At 34.5% G+C, this 21,393-nt stretch overlaps 1 protein-coding gene across 8 annotated transcripts in view; it reads right to left on the reverse strand.

Moving 5' to 3' along the window:
• The window catches only part of ADAMTSL3 (ADAMTS like 3), a 553,717-nt gene that overhangs the window by 130,516 nt on the left and 401,808 nt on the right, over window positions 1–21,393 (reverse strand). For all 8 annotated transcript variants that reach the window (XM_074295268.1, XM_074295270.1, XM_074295266.1 and 5 more), the window contains exons 13-15: window positions 20,073–20,277; window positions 17,529–17,676; window positions 12,472–12,559 (exon numbers count right to left, since the gene is read on the reverse strand). In XM_074295268.1, the coding sequence (XP_074151369.1) occupies window positions 12,472–12,559; window positions 17,529–17,676; window positions 20,073–20,277 (441 nt within the window). The remainder of the gene's footprint in view (window positions 1–12,471; window positions 12,560–17,528; window positions 17,677–20,072; window positions 20,278–21,393) is intronic.

Here is a 21,393-nt window from a genome sequence, read left to right on the forward strand (position 1 = left end):
TGTTTCAGGTATGTTGAGATTAAGACACCTGCAGGACATGGAAATAGAGATGTCCTAGAGATATAATAGGGGATGAGAATTCAAGAAATTAGGGATGGATATACAAATGTGGGACTGGCCTTTTAGTGATGCTAAACTGAACTCATGGTAGCAAACAAAACAGTATAGAAACCAAGAAGGCTCAAAATAGTCTCTCCCAAAATATTTCACTTTTATGATAGGAGAATATAGTTTGTATATGTGGCAGTCTCCCAAGAAAATTATATTATTCTTTTTTTTTATGGATAGAATCCATAAAAAGTCTTCCTTTCCATTCCCACTTCCACTCATATCCCTCTAGCTTAGGCCCTTACCACCTCTCACCTCAGTCTCATTATGCTCAATTCAGTGATCTTACCACCTCATCATACATTTCCTCTTTCCTTTCCTGTTCATGAGAACTGGCATCAGAGAAAGACAAAGATATTTTGGTGATGGCTATTAAATTTAAAAATAAGTTGGGAAAGGAATTTAGTGAGGAGTTCTAGCCATATCCAGGAAAATAGGAATTAGAAAGGCTTTACATCCCAGTATAATGGAAAAGAAAGAGAAGAAAAAGGAAGGAGTCATGAGTTAGGTTGAAAAAAATCAAGGCATTATAGTCTGCTCTGAACTAATGAAGGTTTCTAAAAAAAATATTTCCTAATTATAATAATCCAAATTTGAGAGTACTTTACTCTCACTATTCTTTCACTCACACTGGTTTTCTTATGATATCTCTAGCATGCCTTCTACTTTCCCAACTTGGCACTTTTAATCTAGTCATTCGGTTTACTGGAAATATTTCTTACTTCATTATTACTTCTCTAAATCTATAATTAAAAAAAAAACTTGGAATGCAAGCTCACATAGCTAATGGACGTATTCTTCAGAAGTATAAGGAACAATTGGTTGTAATTATTAAATGGTGTTTTAGTATCCATTGGATTTCTGGTTTCTGAGCTATTTTTCTGTTTTATCCAGTTCAGGTTGCTCCCTACTGGAATGCTTAGTTGACTTTTTATTCATCTCAGATCTATGATATCCTTCAAAAGCCATCAAGATTTTCTTTTTTAATAAAAATCATAGTCTTCCAATCACACATAGACTTTTGTACCTCTTTAATATAAGTTTTATCCAGTCATACTCAGGAATATCTGTATTCACATCTTATCACTCTGTTAGGCTCTGTGCTCCTTAAGCAAGGAAAAATATAAATTTTATAACTTCTATTTGTCTAGTAGAATGCTCCATATTTTTGGAAGAAGATACTTAATGTTTGCTCTTCTTCGACCATGAATGATTATGAAGAAAGATATATGTATGATTGCAAAACAATTCTGTCATAAAGGAAAGATTAAAGTTTGACCCACAGATGCCAGTGCTAGGGGTATATCTCAAGAAGGTCAAAGACAATATATTATATGGTAGCAAAGGACTGGAAACAATGTAGATGCTCATTCATTGGGGAAGGGTTAAACTAATTTTGGTACATGAATATAATGGAACATGGTAAATGAAATGTTGAAAATAATGGAGAAATATAGAAAGACTTAGATGAACTGAGGAAAGCTGAAATAATGAGAACCAGGAAATAAAAATGCAAAATGACAAAAATATAAATGAAAATAAACAAACAACTACAGCAAAACTAACATGATCATCTTTGGCTCCAGAGAAAAGATAAGAAATACCTTCCTCTCTTCTTTACATGATGACTATGAGTGGGAATATTGTACACATTGTTAGAGTCAGTAGAGCTCTGCTGACTAGCTTTGCTGAAAATTTTTTTCTTTTTAAAATTATTTATTACAAGTATATTCAGTAATAAAAGCTATCTAAAATGTATCAATAACATTTTTAAAAGAAAAAAAATGAGAGATCAACAGTAAAGTGAAGAGATGCTGGGCCCAAGAGGTAAATTGAAGCTATATAATGAAGAGGCTATGGTGATTAGGTAACTGTGAGTGTCAGCAGGTATGAGGCTATTACCATTTGTACAGGCTGAGGACTAAAAACTATGGAAAACTCATTGAGAGATGAGGAATAGAAGTTTAAATACGGGTCTTTGCAAAGCAGAATCTAAGTCAGCCCATTCTCAGGAAGCCAAAAGATCAGGTCAGAGGAAGGATGAGGATGCCAAAGGAAGTTAGGATGAACATGGGTCATAAATGAATATGGACCAGGATGGAACAGAGGGTCAGAAAGTTACCCAGGGAATCCTATGAAGCAACTTACTCTCATGGTGGGCTGTGTGAAGGGAGATGGATTTTTGAGGGCCCCAAAGGGGTCTCTGGCTTTCTCAACTCTGGCACTAAAAGAAGCCCACCAGGGCCAGGCTCTCATGTGGGTTCTGAAAAGACCACCAGCTTTGCATTTTACCAATAGAAACCAGCGCAGAACTGTAGTAAAATCAGAAATGGATGTATTAAATGGAATAAGGAACAGTCCAAGAGTTAGTAACAGGGAGTATTAGAATCAGAGCAGTGTTATAGTTAGGGTCAGGAGACTGGTTTAAACTCTGGCTCTGACTTTTATGAGTTGTGTATTCATGGGTAATTTACTTAACCTCTCGGAAACTCAGTTTCTTCTTCTGTAAAAAATTACTTTTCCACTATCTATCTCATAACAGTTTCAGGAAGAAAGATCTTTGTAAACTATAAAATGCAAGACTGAATATAAGTTTTCATTGTAATATAGTTCTTGGGAAAACTGGTCAGAAACATCCTGGTTACAAATCCCTGAAATATCATACTTCAACTTGGTTTTTTAACAAATTAAATGTCCATAAATGGAAAAGGCTTAAGTGTCAGCTGGAGAAAACATACCAAGCATTCTAAATTCATTTAATTTCTTTGGCCCTTTGATGAAAAGGAAAAGGTAAGGAGAAAGGGGAAGATGGCAGTGGTGATGTAAAACCTTGCTGAAGTCTTGAGAATCCCAGAGAAACTCAGACGGCTCCAGGGAGGAACTTTTAAAATGATGATGCGTATCAACTGTCATCACATTCCACAACTGAAAACTCAAAAGGCCAAACCTACATTTTTCTTGGCTTAGCTTGACAAGCTGTAATTTTTTATTTTCCTAATAAAAAAATGTCTTTTGAACATTCACTCTCTATGTAAATTCAGAACCCCAGCCACGGTAGACCACAGAGGCTGAACTATTTATCTTCCACAAACTGGTTTGGCATGCCTGTGTTTAGGGGTTTTGAAACACAGCTACACTTATTCCCTTATTCATTATCAACTAACACGCAACTCAGAGCCACAGAAGACAGTTGTAATAAAAGGATGAACTAGAAGCTGAGATATGTTGTGGTTTTGTTTGGAAAACTAGGAAATGAATAAAGTCAAACGTTGTGGCAGCCTACCAAGGAAATTGTAAACCCCACACTAACCAGAAGTGGGCCAGAGACTGTTAGGCAACATGAATTACAAAAGGAAAATCAAATATATGCCAGGATGGGAGAGAGTTTACATTTGTGGGAGAGGAAGTTTCCTACTATACATGGTTGATCATCCTCTGAGGTCCCATCTCCTTACCCAAAGATAATGATAATAAAGAAAAAAAATATAAAAGATAATTATAATTAAATATATATACATAATATGTGTGTATATGAATATAATTAGTACAGATAGGTGATGCAGTGAATAGAGTAAATAAAGAGATCCTTGACTCAGCAGAGTCCAGGAGGACTTCAGTTCAAACCTGGCTTCAAACACTTATTAACTCTGTGACTGTAGGCAAAAGTTACTTAACCCTATTTGCCTTAGTTGCCTCACCTATAAAATAATCTGGAGAAGAAAATGACAAAACATTCTTTGCCAAGAAAACTTCAAATGCGTTCGCAAAGAGTTGGGTATGACTTACCAACCAACAGTGATAACTGTCCAGAGTCAAAAAGCTACTCAATTTCAGGTTTCCTGATGGCAAGTCCAGCATTCTATCCACCTGCCACCTAGCTGCTTCCGAAGGAGAAGTACAGCTTTTTCCTTCTTATGACTAGCAGGGTCATTAGATTTGAGAGATAAGAAGGACTCAGAGTTCTTCTAATCCAACTTCTTTATTTCACAGATAAAGGAACTGAGGCTCAGAAAAGTTAAGTGGCTTGACCAAAGCCACAAAGATAATCAATTATAGAAGAGTTATTTCAGCCCAAATTGGCCCTATCCAGTACTTTCCACCCTATATTACATGACTTTATTGTGATGATGTTGAATCTTTAAAGGACCAAAGAGTTTGGAGGCTCTGCTTGCTTATATGCATAAGAGGAGAAGAAGAAAAAAGATACAGACACAAAGTAAAGTAAGCAGAATCAGGAAAGTGATATACACAAGAACTGTCAATCAAGGTAATCTATTAACTAAGTGCTTATTATGTGCCAGTCACTGTGTGAGGCAGTGGCAGTACAGATAAAATAAAGTGAAACCATTCATGTCTTCAAGGATTATAGAAACATAAATTTAAAGCAGAATAAAAAGTTGAAACCAAATGTTGTAAAAATTTTATGACTGAACTTTGATCCAAAGAAGAAATATGACAAAGTACCTTGCCCAGTTTTTTGTTTGTTTGTTTGTTTTGCAATTAGGGGACTAAAACTGTGGAATGTCGCATGCTTTGTCAGACCTTTTTAATGTATTTTAGTTTTTTTCAAATTGCTTTTTTCTCTTTTTATTCTTTATTACAAGAGAGGTTTTTGTCAGTGGGAAGAATATATTGATAAATATTGGTGGTATAAAAATAATATATATCCATTAAATTAAAATTCTACACAAATGTAAGGAGTATTAAGGAATTATTTTTATTATGTATTATATTATGTATATTGTGAATTATATTATATTATGTAATTATTATGAATTATATTATGTAAGGAATTACAAAAATTTGACTTACTGTGAACTTACTGAGTAATTTGGACTTTCCTTGAATGAGACAATATTAATTTTCTTGCCTTAAGAATGTGAAAGTGGATTACAGTTTTGTTTTTTTAATTGAGACAAAAGAGAGAAGTATAAAAGGTTACCATGAATGCCTCAGTTTTCTTATCTGTAAAATGAGCTGGAGAAAATCAATCCAGTGTCTTTGCCAAGAAAGCCCCAAATGTGATCACAAAGATTGAGACACAAATGAAATAACAACAACTAATGCTTTTATGTCTAAACCAAAGATATTGAATAGGAAAAAAATTGCATGCTTCAATGAAAGGGTCTTTTAAGAGTAAACAACACCTAGAAAACATCCTCCCTTCAAAATCCACATATCAAACATACTTGGAGAAAATAATATAAAAGAAAAAATGTGGGAGGTATGAGTGGGTTGTGAAATATAGCTCATGAGGAAATTCAAAGAATAGTAGTATTAGGTTTCATTAATAAATTTTGTGACAGATGGGGAATGGCTGAATAAGTTATGGTATTTTAATATAATGGAATATTAAAAGAAATTATCAGCAGGATGATTTCAGAAAAGCCCGGAGAAACTTCTTTGAATTGATGCTAAGTGGAGGGAATAGAACTAAGAGAACATTGTACACAGTAATAAGATTATGTGATGATCAACTGTGATGGACTTGGGCTTTTCAACAATGAGGTTATTCAGGTAAATTCCATTAGATGTGGGGGAGAGAGCCATCTGCATCCAGAAAGAGATCTATGGGGACTGAATGTGCATTACAAACTAATGTTTTCAGCTTTTTTTGCTTGTTTTTTTTCCCTCTCAATTTTTTCCTTTTTGATTTGATTTTTCTTGTGCAACATGATAAATGTGGAACTATTTTGGACTGTGTAAGTTATATTGGATTATATGCTGTCTAAGGGAAGAGAATGGGGGAAGGGAGGGAAAATTTTTGGAACACAAGGTTTTAGAAAGGTAAATATTGAAAACTATCCTTGAATGTATTTTAAAAATAAAAAGCTATAATTAAAGAAAGAAAAAAGAAGAAAGAAAAAAATTATATGACAGAAAGAGAAGATGGGCTTGTCACATGGAAAGAGTGAAAGGTGACAGGTAGCTTATCAGAGTGTTCCAATGGCATGCTCTTGATGTCAAAAGAAATCAAAGTATGCCCCCAACATACTGGGGGAATCCCCATGGTCAACCAAAGGAGTTGACAAGAATTCCACAGGAGGGGCAAGCATGGGGGAATGAGTTTTAATCTGCATTATTGGAGAGAATTCTCAAATCATTAAAATCCTAAATCTTTTAATATATTTGAGTATCCAATTAATAAAAGTGAGAAGGAATTTTAGAGGTAATCTATTATAACTTCTAATATATCAGGAATAACACTTCAGCACTTTCTATGCAACAGTTCTCTGTGTGCTGAGACATCATGTTACATAGATGAACAGTAATATATATTGTTAGAAAGTTCCATAGTTGAAGAATAATATATGTTGTTAGAAAAATTTTTCTTATATCATTTGTAATCTCTCCTTAATCTTAGTGCTGCTCTCAAGGACAAAAATCTCTTTTGAAAGTCCTTCAAAAGGCAATCATGTTTAATTTGGGGAAACTAGAAAAGAGGAAAATATAGTACTCTAAAGACAGAGAAAGGATCACTTATCAAAGTTAAAAGAAAAAGTCATCTTCCATATGTGACAGAATCAAGATTAATAATAATCTTGACAGTTTTACTAGGGGCAGAAATTAGTGAAATTAAAATGAGCAGCAAAAAAATGTAAGTTTTCAATTTAGCTTTAAAAATTTTTTTTAACAGAATCAATTATATAAATACAAGATGGAAGAAGTCTACCTTGGCAGCAGATTGTGGAAAAGATTTGGGAATTTTAGCTGACAACACACTAAACAAACTGTCAGGGTGATGTTCCTTTTTAAAAAGTTAATCCAATTTTAGGCTACGTGAATAGCATTAGTGTCTAGATACCTTAAGTAGTAATCCCATTATACTTTGTGTTGATGAGGCCACATCTAAGGAACTATGTCCAATTTATCCATTTAAAATGGCCCTTGGGTAAACCATACTCACACCATTTTAAGAGGGGCATGAGAACAGTTGGGAACTTTTCCAGTGCTTTCAATGATCCCAAGCAACTCCTTGAAATTTTTAAAAACACATTAGTTACTTCTGGCAGCACCACATCATTAAACATCACAATTTCCAAAGAATAAAAGTTGTAGAAGACCCAAAGGGGAATGAAATGGCATCTGGGAGGATAAAGCTGGTTACAATATCGCCAATGATAACAGGAACATGAGAAAAAGCAAAGAAACTTAATAACTAGGAAAAATTTGCTAAAAATTAGAGTTATCTAAAAGTAGAAAGGGCCAATTTGGGAAGTGGGATAACCCTCTATAAGAGTTGTTTCACTGAAGATTTAGTGTTAATTTTTGGTGGATATTGTAGACGGGATGATTATACAGGTATATGTTGTTCTAGATGCCTTTGAGGTCATTTCCAACTGAGATTATGTGACTGTCTGACAAAATAGCACAAGGATATATGTATGATCAGAAGAGGAAGCAAGAAGTCTACAGTGAGAGCAAGATATGATCTACAATTTCTATGTGCTGCACTGGTACTCCCCAAAATGTTAGAAAACCTAAAGGAAGTTCTCTAATATATGAAATAGATCTATAAAGGATTTGTAGGGACATCTAGGTGATGCAGTTGATAGGGTCTAGAGTCCAAGATTGCTTATCTACATGAATTAAAATCCACCTTCAGGCACCTACTAGTTGTATGACCCTGAAAAAAGTCACTTAACCCTGTTTGTCTCAGTTTACTCATCTGTAAGAAGAACTAGAGAAAGAAATAGCGAACCACTCCAGAATCTTTGCAAGAAAACCCCAAATAAGGTCATAAAGAGTCAGACATGAATGAAAAACCTAAAGACTAAACAACAACCACTAAAACAAAAGTATTTATAAGAATGTATGGACAAGAATCTCAAAGGTTACAAAGATATGAGTGAGTTGTAATCTATATTGATCGAGTATAATAACTACAACAACAATAATAATAATATCTAGCATTTCTATAAGCACTTTCAATTTTGCAAGGCAAAATTTATAAATATTTATAAAATGCCTTGCAAAATTGAAAGTTTGCAAGGCATTTTATAAATATTCTATCTTTGTAACAACCCTGGGAAGTTGGTGTTATTATTATCTCAATTTTATAGATGAGGAAACTGAGGCAGGCAGATATTAAGTGATTTGTCCTGGTTTACGCAGATAGTAATCTTTCTGCCTCCAGGTTCTGTGCTCTATTTATTGTACCAGCTGATTGTGACTAAAATAAAAAAGAAGCAGTATAAAATCTGAGTTCATATCAGATGGCTGCAATTCATTTCTTTATCCACATAACTCTAGAACACTTAAAGTTTTGATGTGACTTCTTGTCTCCTTTCTATAAATGTTCCTTTAACAATAACTCTGAAAAAATTATCTTTCAGCTTCTGCTCCAATTCCTCCAGAGAGAGAAAACCCACTCCCTCCCAAGGAGGTCCACGGTACTTAGGTAGAGCTCCATGTTGGGAAGTTGGCTCTTAAATCAAGCACAAAGTATTTGCAACTTGAGGCAATCAAAGAAAACCAGAGGTGGACAAGATTGGGAGATCATATCTCTGAGAGCTTTTAGGAATCCCAAAAATCCTTTAGTCCAAATATTCTAGAGGAATCTGAAACCCAGAGAGGCTGAGAACCTTAGAGGCTTCCTGGAGAGTCCAACTTGTTCCCTTTTATAATATTATCCCAAATATCATTCCAAAATTCAGCCTGTGCTAATAATCTCCTAGGGAGGGGAATCTATTTTCTATCAATGCAACCTATCCTACTTTGGAAGATCCTAATCATCAGGAACTTTGTAATTAAATCTAGCCTAAATATGCTCCTTTTAGCTTCCATTCATGGCTTTTGGCTCTTTCCTTGGGGGTCAAATAGAACCAACATCTCCTAAATTATAATCCTTCAAATACTGGAATGTAACTCATATTCCTCCTGATGCTGACTTGTTTGGCTGCCACAGTGCTCTATTGGCTCATCTCGAGTGAACAAGCCCTCCCTCATCTTATACTTTTGACATTAATTTTTTGAATCCAAGATAAAACTTTACATTTATCCATCCTAATTCAATGTGGCTTAATATCCTGTCTAGTCTTTTATGCACCCTAGTTCTATCTTCCATCATGTTACTTAATTGCTTTTACCTTTGGATTATCTGAAAAAAATGTGATAAGCATGAGACCTATGCCTTTAATCAAACTTAGTGATAAAAATGTTAAATATTTAGCATAAGACTAAGTACATGTCCTTGAGCCACTATGCAATTCCAAATGAGATTTTAAAACATTTATTAATATTATTTTGTGTTTGTGATCCAACTAGTTTTGAATGCCACTAATCTACCATTGTCTAGCTCATATCTCCATTATTTTCACCCTTTTTTCTTAACTCTGTCTTCTAAAACTAACAGAACAAAACTAATTCCTTTCCTTTTCACATGACATCCCTCTCAAATCACTGAAGGTAAATGATGATGCCCTAATTCCTTTATCCATGGATAAATATCCATAGTTCCTTCAGTTGATTTCAGTTTGGTCTGGTCTCTAAGCCTATTTTCTACAATGAGGCATACAGGGATGCTCACAATTGATGTGGATGGACTAGGGAAAGTGACGATAAAATTATCTTTCCCTGTCCTTGTTCTGGACACTGTCTTATTTAATATTGAATAGGACTGAATTAAATTTTTATCTCTCTAACCAGCCCATTAATATATATTGAGCATGGATCCATAGAAATCCTTTGAATTTTAAGTATTGTTGTTTCACTTGAAAAAAAAACAAATATGGTTCATGCCCATAAAATACAAAACATTTAACTATTATCCACTTTTCTTAATTTAATAGCTGCTTACATATTAAAGTTAGCCATAACTAATAGCTAGTAATTATATATTATTTTATGATCTACAAAATATTTTACATATATTAATTCATTTAATTCTCACAAATAATAATGTAAAATAGTTGTTATTATTATCTTTATTTTATAGATTAGATAAACTGAGGTACAGATAGATTGACTTGTCCAAGGTCATGCACATAGGGAGTGTCTGAGACAGGATTTAAACTAATATCTTCCTGACTCTAAGCCCTATATTCTATCTAATGTGTCACCTAGCTGCCTATAATCATTATAGGATTGACGCAATAAGGACATTAACATAGCAGCTAGGTGGTGTAGTGGAGAAAGCACTGAAGACAAAAAGACCTGAGTTCAAATTTGACCTCACATGCTTATTAGCTATGTGACTCAGGGCAGGTTACTTAAACTTGTCTGGCCCAGTTTTTTCAACTATAAAATGGGGATAGTAATAGCATCTGCTTCCCAGGATAAGAGATGATATCTGAAGTGCTTGATGATATCTGAAGTGCTTAACATAGTACCTGGTATATAAAAGGCACTTAATAAATGCTTGTTTTCTTCCCTCCCTCCCTCTTTCCCCATCGTTCCTTCCTTCCTTCCTTCCTTCCTTCCTTCCTTCCTTCCTTCCTTCCTTCCTTCCTTCCTTCCTTCCTTCCTTCCTTCCTTCCTTCCTTCCTTCCTTCCTTCCTTCCTTCCTTCCATATTATCTACCCTAAGACCACTCTTGACACTGCAGTAAATTTGTTATCATATTAACATGAATATTCTCTCTAGCAGGACTGATCATAAACCTCCCATGTCTTCTCAACTTCATCCTTTATGGTCAGCATATTTTTCTAAATTATCCCTTAAGTATATTCCTAAAACACTGGGAAGATTTTCTCTGATCCATTTTAATATTTTGGGAACAGCAATACAACATTTAGGCTGTCTTGTTATCATTCACTCCTCACTTCTAACTGGTCTCTGTCCCTTTCTGGTCTTTTACTTCTTCTCACATATAAATTATCAACAATTAGATGCTATGGCTTATTTATTTTACCTTATGTTTGACATTCCTCGTTGAGTTACCTATACATATAATTCTTGTGATATCATAATGTTCCATGATGTATAGCCACATATTCTCACTGATAGTATTTTTTTTAAAGAACAGGAGAGAAGTGCTGGTGAAAATGAGCTTGGACCTGTAGCGAATTCTTGATGAGGGAATTTCTTCTACCAAACAATTGATCAATATTTATTAAGCACCTATTATGTTCCAGGCACTCTGCTAAGAGCTAAGAATTCAAAAGGAAGCAAAACAAATTGGCAACAACTATGCTGAAGATTATGTCCTTTATGTTCTAAAATAGTGAATCATTTAAAAGTTCTGTATGCATAATACAGATAATTTAGAACCCATGATTTATCCCTTTCCATGAATAGGATTCTTATAAAAGTAAATAATTTTTTAAAACTTTAAATAAAAGTTAAGTAAAAAGTAAAAAAGTTAAGTCCTAATAGCAATCACTATGTGATCTCATCATTCATATTCCCACACAAAAGTAGCAAGTAATCCCAACCCTGTATTTCTTGTTTCTAAACTATTTCCTGCCATGAAAAAATATCCCTCCCTCTTCAATTTCTTGGTGACTCATTTTTTTTCCATTTTAAATCGCTTACATGTAAACTTTTTAAAAGTTACATGATTTACATATTTTTAGGTGGAAAGAAAACTAGGTTTCCCTATTTTGCCCAGCCTGGAAGTTCTGTAGCCCCTTAGGGACACAGTGTTATTGTGGATTGATACAGGGACCATTAGACATAGTCCATTCTCCTCTCTTTAGAGATCCTGGTGCACCCCTGTTACTGGACTCTCACCATATTCATGTTGGACTTAGACACCTAACTGGCTTTAGTCCTCACTACAGTTCAGTACTCCTGAGCTCAAACATTCCATTAGCCTTAGCTATCCCAATAACAAAGACAACAGCTGTATATCCCCATGGCTGTACATAACTGTCTGATTTCTCTACTGTGTCTGTGTGTGCATATATATGTATATATACACATATATATATATGTATACATATATATGTACACACCTACCCACATATAATACATATGCACATACAAGCACACATATATCTTATCAAAATACTTAGATTCAAATCATTTCAGTTATTTAATATTTAAATTACATTGCCTATATATTAGCCATTACTTTAGTTTAAAACACAAGAATTTAATATGATTCGTTTTATTTAAGAAATAGTGGGATTTCTTGTGGCCAAAAAATCATGACAATCTACAAAGCCAAACCAGTTTTAATCATAATTTGCCATTTGGCCTGCTCCAGAGTAAATAATTCCACCCTGTCTTGTGCTCCTATAGACAGATGTCCAAAGTGGCACATCAAGGAGTTGTGGGTGCACAATAGTTGTGATATCTATTGAGTCTGAAAAGTTCAGATCACTTTTTATAAAAGATCCCCAAATGAGAAGAAAATGGACAAAGGCCTCATTAAAGGTCTTGGTTCCCTTCTAGGCTCATAAAAGACAATGAACTCACGTTGGTTCTTCTGATGCTGCTGTTCTGGTCTCTTCCAGTTCTTGGGCTTGTTTGAACCAGGGTAATTTGGCTTCCACTGGATTTTTTTCTAGGATAGGAACGATGTTTGGTTATTGTTAATTCATTAAGGATTCATATTAAATATACACAAGTTTTCTATTAATTTTTTCACCAGAAAAATTTAAGTGGTATAGATTCAAGTGGTTTCACTTAAACACAGCTCATCAAGTGGTTTCTGGAGTAAAAATTAGCTCAAATTCTATTCAGTTGCATTTTTTTAAACAACAAATTAGCAAAACAGAGAAGAAAAATCTCTGGTTAGTGTTTGGATATATTCCCTAAATTACCATAAAATATCTTCTAAAATGTGATATCAGCTATTGGTATTATTTCCAACATTTGCATTTTCAGTTAGTTATTCAGGATCATTTCCCCACTAACGTCTGATGGGGCATACACTGTGGTGTATGGGAGACTCTGGATTCTCAAAGACTGTGCCAGAAGGTTATATGTTTTGGCAAGTCCCAACAAGCTGGAAGAGCTTTATATAGGCTCAGCAATGGACTTTGTGTCTGTCATACAAGGACCAATTTAACTATATTTGGAAAGCAAAGTCTCATTTTCATTACTAGAAGATTGGTTTTTTGATTTTAGTTTAAAAAAAATAATAACTTGCAAAGACCATCTTTCTAGACAGCCATGACTGCAATCAGCCTGCCAAAGTCCCAAGTTCAGGGAACCAAATTCAAATGCATATTTGAAATTTTTAACAAAAAAGTAAAAATACAATAAAACATAGATAATGTTAATTTGTAGTTTTTAAGCTAACATGTTGAGTTTGACAGGGCTATAATTTTAAACACGAAAGGTTTTGTGATCTTGTGTAGTTGGTACTATGGAAAGACCACTGTCTCTGAGATCAGAAGGCTTGGGTTCAAACTGTGTTTCCGATGCTCATCATGTGTATGACTCCGGGCAAGTTATTTAACATTTCAGTGTTTTAGTGTATTACCGAGGGAATTTTCTGTATCAATGAGATCATAGGTCCAGTCCTTACATGGTAAATCACATGGAGGATGGGGAAATAGAAGAGGGGGGAACTATGGAGCTTTTTGAGAGCAAAAAAGTAAGAAAGCAAGTGTTAGGTATAGGTTTGAATAATGGCATTTAACTTTCCTACAATATCCCAAACAGCTTATGTCCATCAGCCAGCCCTCTGTAGGTGAGGTGAGTTTGGAAAAGAGATTCATCCTAGAGATACACGAATGAGCAATTATCTTCTAGGTTCTTGTCTCTTTGCTGTCTTTCCTCTGCTCTATCTCTGGGGGTTCTTTGACTCTTGTCTGGCAAATCAGTTCACACTCCTGGTCTAATCTTCTTGGCTTGACATGTAAGTATTCCCCAGCTGATGCTATGGACTGAATCCAGCAAAAGCTTCTCACTTGGATTTGGTAATGCTCCACTCTGCTCCCTTCTTGGTACTTATCATTGGCCCAGTTCCCCTGCTAGTGAACTTCCTCACAAGACCAGGAGTTGGAGGAGACTTGCCTCTAACCCTATAGTCTAGCTGAATTGTCTCACATACACACATAGCACATAGCATCTGGCACATGTAGGTGCTTAATAAATGCAGTTGATTGTTTCATATACCCACATATCAGCTTTCTTGTCTATAAAAGGGGATCACAACCTACTTAATATGACTTCTGTAAAAGCATTCCAAAAATGAATAGTGAAAGCCTTTGAAATATAACGTATCATATCAACATAGAAAAGAAATTATGTTGTAATACATTCTTTGTAACCTTTCTTAGAAGAAACAAGAGTACATGAGGAATACCTGTTAGAATCAAGCAAATAGTCTAGAAAAGAAAAAAAGAACATACTTAATTGGAGTTCTATAAACATTTTAAGGAAAGTTACAGGCAACAAGAATTAGGGCTTGTTCCATGCTGCTCCAGAAAGTAGAACTAGGAGTAATGGAGAAGTGGGTTTTTGCTATTCAACATAAATAATAATTAGAGGATCAGTGATTCTTAGCTAGAAAGGCCTTCAAGTTCATGTGAGCTGACACCCTCATTTTACAGATGGCAAAACTGAGACCCAAAGACATTGAGTAATTTGCTCAATGTCACAAGATAGTTGACTACAATATTTAGACCTGGCTCAATACTTTTCCCAGTCTCCCAATGCCCAAGAACAGAATAAGTAACCTCTTATGGGACTGAGCTCCCTATCTTAAAATACTAAGTTGTTGCCTCTGAAACACAGTTCTGATCACATTACTTCCTTTTTCTAAAATTTTCAATAGTTCCTTAGTAACTATAGGAGAATTTACAGAATCCTGGGGATGGTCGTGTAAGCCTCTACAATCTGACCCCCACCTGCTTTTTTAAACTTATTTTGTATTGCTCTCCTCCTAGATTTTCTCTTTTCTCCTCACATTATCCAGTTGGCTGTTCCCCTCTCCAACACTCAATATTCTATTTCCAAGCCATCTTCCATTTAGAGATCAAAGAGACATTGCTGAAATACATCCCTCTTGGATCACCTTCAACGTATCCCTCTTGCCTCTGGGATCAAATATGCATTCCTCTGAGGAGCTCATTGAGAGCAAGTGATATATGTCATTTCTGCCTTTGCATCTAGCAAAGGACTGAACACACAGTGGACACCTAATAAATGCAGGTTGATTAAATAAATGCATTTCACTCAGTGCTTCATAGATTTTCTGACAAGGTTTTTTATTTCTTTTTCTTTCTTTCTTTTTTTTTTGTTTTTCCCTGAGCAATTGAGGTTAAGTGACTTGCCCAGGGTCACACAGCTAGGAAGTGTTAAGTGTCTGAGATCAGATTTGAGCTCAGGTCCTCCTGAATTCAAGGCTGGTGCTCTATCCACTGCACCACCTAGCTGCCCCTGGCAAGGTTTTTTCTAACATATTGTCTTCCCCCATTAGAATGTAAGCTCCTTGAGAGGGCAAAGACTGTCTTCTTTTTGTATTTATATCCTCAGCACTGAGCACAGTTCCTGTCATGTAATAGATACTTCATAAGATTTTATTGATTACTGATTCCTTACTTTATTGACTATTGACTCTAGTTGCTTTCTTCCATTTGATATTATTTTGTATTATCTTGTATTTACTTGTTTCTGTTCATCTTTTCCTCTGTCCCTCACTCCCACCATTGTTCCGGATAGAATGCATACTTCTTGAGGGCAGAGTTTTGAGTCAAATTTCTTCATTTTCCTGTCATCACATTTCAGCATTTAACACAAGGTTTTACTCAGACAAGATGCTTAATGAATGACTGTTGATTTAAGTTAAATTTAATTTAAATTTAAATTAATAGAATGGCAAAGTATTTAAGCAATGACTGGATGATCTCTGTCAGGGAAGACTGTACAAAGAATTAACATATTTGAGATAAATGGTCACTAAAATCCTATTCAACATTAAGGTTTTTTGTTATTTTTTATTACAAAGCTTTTTATTTTCAAAACATATACATGGATAATTTTTGACAGTGAATCTTGCAAAACCTATGTTCCAAATTTTTCCCTTCTCCTCACCCCCTCCCCTAGATGGCAAGTAACCCAATATATATTAAACATGTTAAAATATAACATTAAATTTAAAAAATGGTTTAATTTTAAAAAATATTACAGCTATCATCAAGGAAGGAGTTCTGTCCTGTTTCTTTTTTGTCTTCTATAGGCTATATTACAGAATGAAAGAATACAAAATCAAAGAATGTGTAAAAAATGTGCTCTTCTTATTACAATGAATACTGATGAATACTCATCGAATAACAAAAATCAAAATCTAATCCAAACTAGCCCAACAAGCATTTATTGAGCACTTGCTCTATTTGAGGTATTATTCTAAGTACTGATGATATGAAAATAAACCAAAAAAGAGGCCTTTTCTATAAATGTATGTTCTACTGGGGGACAGTATATAAACTTGTGAAAATATCCATGATTAACTAAGGAGTGTAGAATATTGAAATTTGAGTCATCATGGAAGGCTTCTTGAAATAGGTAAAACATGAGCTAAGCCTTGACTATGGGGAGACTCTAAGGGGCTGAGAAGAGGATGTTACAGACATGGAGGGAGGAATGGAGGCCAGGGATGGAATTCTATATTCAATAAAATATGAACTAGAAAGTTTGGCCAGAATTTTGTAAGTGAAGAAAAAGTGTCAATTCAATCTGAAAATAGAGGTTTGAGATAACTGAGAAGGATTTTAAATGCCAAGCTGAGGAGCACATATCATAAATCTCAGAAGCAATGAGGAGCAATTAAAAGCTTTTGAGCAGGAGAATCACGTGGTCAGACTTGTGTTTTAGGGAGATCATTCTAGTAGCCAAGAAAGACAGATCAGAGGAAGGAAAGAAATCCTAGAGGTCAGGAACCCAATGAAAAGGCCACTGCAATAGTTCAGGCAAGATTGAGGAAGTCCTAAACTAGTATGGTAGTCATATCAGTGGAGAGAAAGCAATAGTCATATGGTAAGTTGTGAAGGAAGAATATGTAAGAGTAAGCAACTAACTGAATTTGGGAGAAGAAAGTGTTTGAATGATTGGGAGACTGTGAACTTAAGTTAGGAGATGGATATCAGAAACATCAATAGAAATGGGTGACCTGGAAAGAAGAGAGCATTTGCAGAGAAAGAGGAAAAATACTGTCTTGGTCATATGGATTTTGAGGTGTCTGGGAAGCTTTTAGAGATATCAAATAGGCATTTGGTGACAGAACTGGGCTTGAGAGAGATTCAGGGTTGGATTCAGAGATGTGGGAGTCACCTACATAAAACATTTATAATGAACTTTTGGGAACTTATGAGATCAACAGGACAGAGGGTATAGAAAGAAAATGGAAGAAATTCTAGGACAGAATCTTGAGAAACAACTGTGGAAAAGGGGCGACTATCCAGCAAAGGACAGACTAGAAGAGAATCAAGAACATCTTCATTTAGGATTTAACAAGTTTAATGAATTACAAGCAAAAAAAGTTTAAAAAAAAGAAAGAAGAAGAAGCAAAGAAAACAACTTACCTTTTGGTTTATAACATGGAACTGGGATAATACATTCCTCCTTGATGTGTAACTTGAGTTGTGGATTGCAGCCCCCAACATGTTGTCCGTTATGGTTGATACAAAGGACAACGCGATATCTTAACCCTCGACCACATGTCACTGTGCACTTCAAAGAAGAAAAGTGACACAAAAACATTAAAATGCAACTTATGAAAGAGAACTATTATAACTTTAGTATATCCCTATGCAAAAGCAGTGCTTTGTCTTTTGAAGACATTTTTTTTTAATTTTGAAATTGTCAGAAGACAACTCTGACAAATAAGATCAGTGATCATTGACTATTAGAATTTTGTATTATATAAGGTGGGTCTATGAAATAATAAAGGTGATTTTCTTGTAAAATGGTTCAAAGGGTAATTTTAGGAGGTATTAAAAAATATTTGGAGTATGAACACTACCATCAAAACAATTAATTACAAGCACATTCATACACAGCCTCCCCAAGTGTCTACTTTGAAGGATAGTTGTCACATGATTATATAAGTTCTTATATTTATTAAAAATCAGTTTTAGAGTCATACCTTAAATTTAGTAAATCCTCTAGAATAATAATGACAAATATTGATAATTTATTAAAAGCCCTTATATTTTATTTTATTTTAAAATATTTAATATTTTTCCCACATATTCAAAACAATTTTTTTCATTTTTTAAAAGATTTTTGAGTTCTAGGTCCTCTCCTTTAATCCCATTCACAATTAAGAAACCACATGCGAAGTTAGGCAAACCATTTCCATAACAATCAATTTGTGAAAGAAAACATAGATCTCCCACCCTAATGAGAATAAAACCCCCAAGAAAAATTAAGTGAAAAATAGTGAATGCTTCCATCTATATCTAGACTCAATCAGTTCCTTCTCTGGGTATGGATAGGATTTTTCATCATAAGTCCTTCAGAGTAGGTGTGAGTGATTGTACTACTGAGAATAAAAATGTCATTTACAACTGTCATTCCAGATTGCTATTATTTTGCATATAGTATATTTCACTTTGTCCATGGAGAGCTTTTCAGATTTTTTTTCCCTGAGAACATCCTGCTCATCATTTTTCAGAGAACAATAATATTTCCCAGAGAAACTTGCTTTGAAATTTTTTTACAAGTATTATAGCTAATTGTATTACTCTCATTTATTTTCTCCTTTTACCCTGTCCTTCCTCCAAAATGTTTTGCTATTGATCACACTCTCCTCCAATATGCCCTCTATTTTATCACCCTCCCCCCTTTTCCAGATTCTATTCCTCTCCTATTTTCCTGTAGGGTAAAATAGATTTCTATACTGCTATATGTTATTTCCTATTTGAGCCAATTCTGATGGTTCATTTACTCACCTTCACTTTCCCTTCTTTCCCTCTACTGTAAAAACTTTTTCTTGTCTCTTTTTAATAAGGCCTTATATCTTATAAAATTATGATAATCTATTTTTTATTTTTAATGAAAAAATATCTCCCTGGTTCAGTCACTTTTAAATATGACATGTATAAATTCATTCAAGACACTGAGATATTCAGCAAATTGATATCATAATTACTACATAAATAGATAATCTACACAATGAAATATGGAATCTACATTCTATAATATATTATACTATAAAAATTAAGTATAAAATTATTTAAGAATGATAAGATTAAGATTAAAGCCTATGGAACATTTAAAAAATAATGTTCTTCAATTTCGGCTAATGATAATAGAGCTATAACTTTCTGTGAGCTCTCCAAAGATTCTGCCAGTGGAATATTAAATTTATTTTGAAAAGGGGTTCTAATAATTAATTATTAAATTAATAAACAATTTATGAGTCTAAATGACACATGCAGTCATTTAGAGTCCAAACTTTTCATTTTATACAAAATGAAAATGAGACTAGGTATGAGAGAGGCTTGTTCAAAGTTTAAAAATATAAAAAACAGAGGAATTGGATTTTGAACCCAAATCTCCTAACTCTAAATACTGCCGATGCACCATCTATCTCAGATTCATTCTTTCCTTTTTATTCCTACTTCCTCTTCCATGGTTCAGCCTTTCAAAACCTCATATCTGAAACACATTCATCTTGTATAGTGATATCAGATTTACCTTAAAGGAGCATTACTTTTATATCTTTGCTCCAATAATGGGGAATGAATATTTAAATATCTACAGTCTGGGTCCATCTTTCCTGCCCAGTTATTCTCTTTACTCTATTCAAAAAATGCCAGACTTGTTCTCACAGTCATACTTTTGCTTATCCTATTAATTTCTTGCCAATAATACTCTCACCTTTCTAAATTATTTCCAGGTGCCAAGGCACAGTCCTTGCTTCTTCACGCTTTAAACTGTGATCATTCCCAAACTTTCCACAACACTTACTGTCTGTACCATCAATATTTTGGCACTCAACAGGATCTTGGATTTCAGCTGTTTTATGCTTCTTCAAGTGTACTGGAAGTTACATGGGAGCAGGGGGTTATGGCTAGATGCTACTCTTATATTCCTTATAGAAGAAAGCCACTCAGTCTTACCTGAGACCACTCCATGGCAATCCACTTGGGACAATCAAAAAGGTTGCAAGTTTGCATCACCTTGGGTTTAGGGGCATACATGCATTTCCACTCTTCCACTTGCAATATCTCTCCATGCATGGACTCTTCCACACAAACAAAGCTCCGCCTCTGGATCCCTCCACCACAGGACACCGAGCATGCTGTCCAAGGATTATGTTCCCAGCTCGGGAGCAAAAACAATTTAAAAAGAAGACGTTACTTTTTTTTTTTTTTTTTTAGCATTTCAAGAATATAATTTTGTACCCAATGTCATCAAGACTAATATTAAGGATTAGAGAAACAATCCAATTGGACCCTTCACTATTCCCAAGTATATGATGAAATGGAAAGATACGTAAATCAGCTTGCTTAAGTTTTAAGCCAACTTATAATGACCATTAGACTGATCCAATTTGTTTCAAAACATATTCTGGTTTTTATGTAATGAAATATTCTTAAGACCCTAGGTGCATTTCCTATAATAAGTATTGAGCAACATATTCTAATCTCCAACATATTCTAATCTGCACAACATATTCTAACTCCAAGCTTGTCCAGTTAAGTTAAAATTGTAGGTGTAAGAATTATCTATCCACAAAAGTACATAATTGTCTTTTGTAGGCTCTTTGTTCAATACTTTTTTGAAGGAAAAAGAGAAGATTTCTTGAATTTTATAGACTGAGGCAAAAAATTAGAATTCATTGAGTTTCCTGGGTCATTAATTAAATGACTTGACCAGGTCAAAGGTAGTATGCTTTAGAGGCAGGACTTTTCCTGTCCCTAAGCTTTGTTGTCTATCTACTATAATATACTAGTTTTGATGAATTTACATATACACATAAATATAAACACCAACACACATATACATGCATATGCGTGGCTTTCCCTTTTTCTTTAAACTCTTGCTCAATTCCTCTAGAAAAATATTTTTTCCTCCTCCTTCATCACATGTATTTGTTATTGTTATTGAGTCATTTCAGTATTGTCCAATTCTTTGGGACCACATTTTAGGTTTTCTTGGCAAAGATATTAGAGTAGTTTGCCCTATTTATCTCAAGCTCATTTTACAGATAAAGAAACTGAGGCAAATACTTGCATAGGATCATAGAGCTAGTAAGTGTCTAAGATCAGATTTGAGGCCTCCTGACTTCAAGGCTAGTGCTCTATCCACTGCATCACCTAGTTGTCCGATTGTATCTTTAAGCCATTCCCCAACCCCTGCTCAACGCCTATAAGGGTAATAGTATTAACTATGCATTAGCATTAGTAGTCATGAAAATGGCAACACTATTAATGAAAA

Source organism: Sminthopsis crassicaudata, chromosome 2 (genome assembly GCF_048593235.1).
Source record: "Sminthopsis crassicaudata isolate SCR6 chromosome 2, ASM4859323v1, whole genome shotgun sequence".
Classification (NCBI taxonomy): Eukaryota; Metazoa; Chordata; class Mammalia; order Dasyuromorphia; family Dasyuridae; genus Sminthopsis; species Sminthopsis crassicaudata.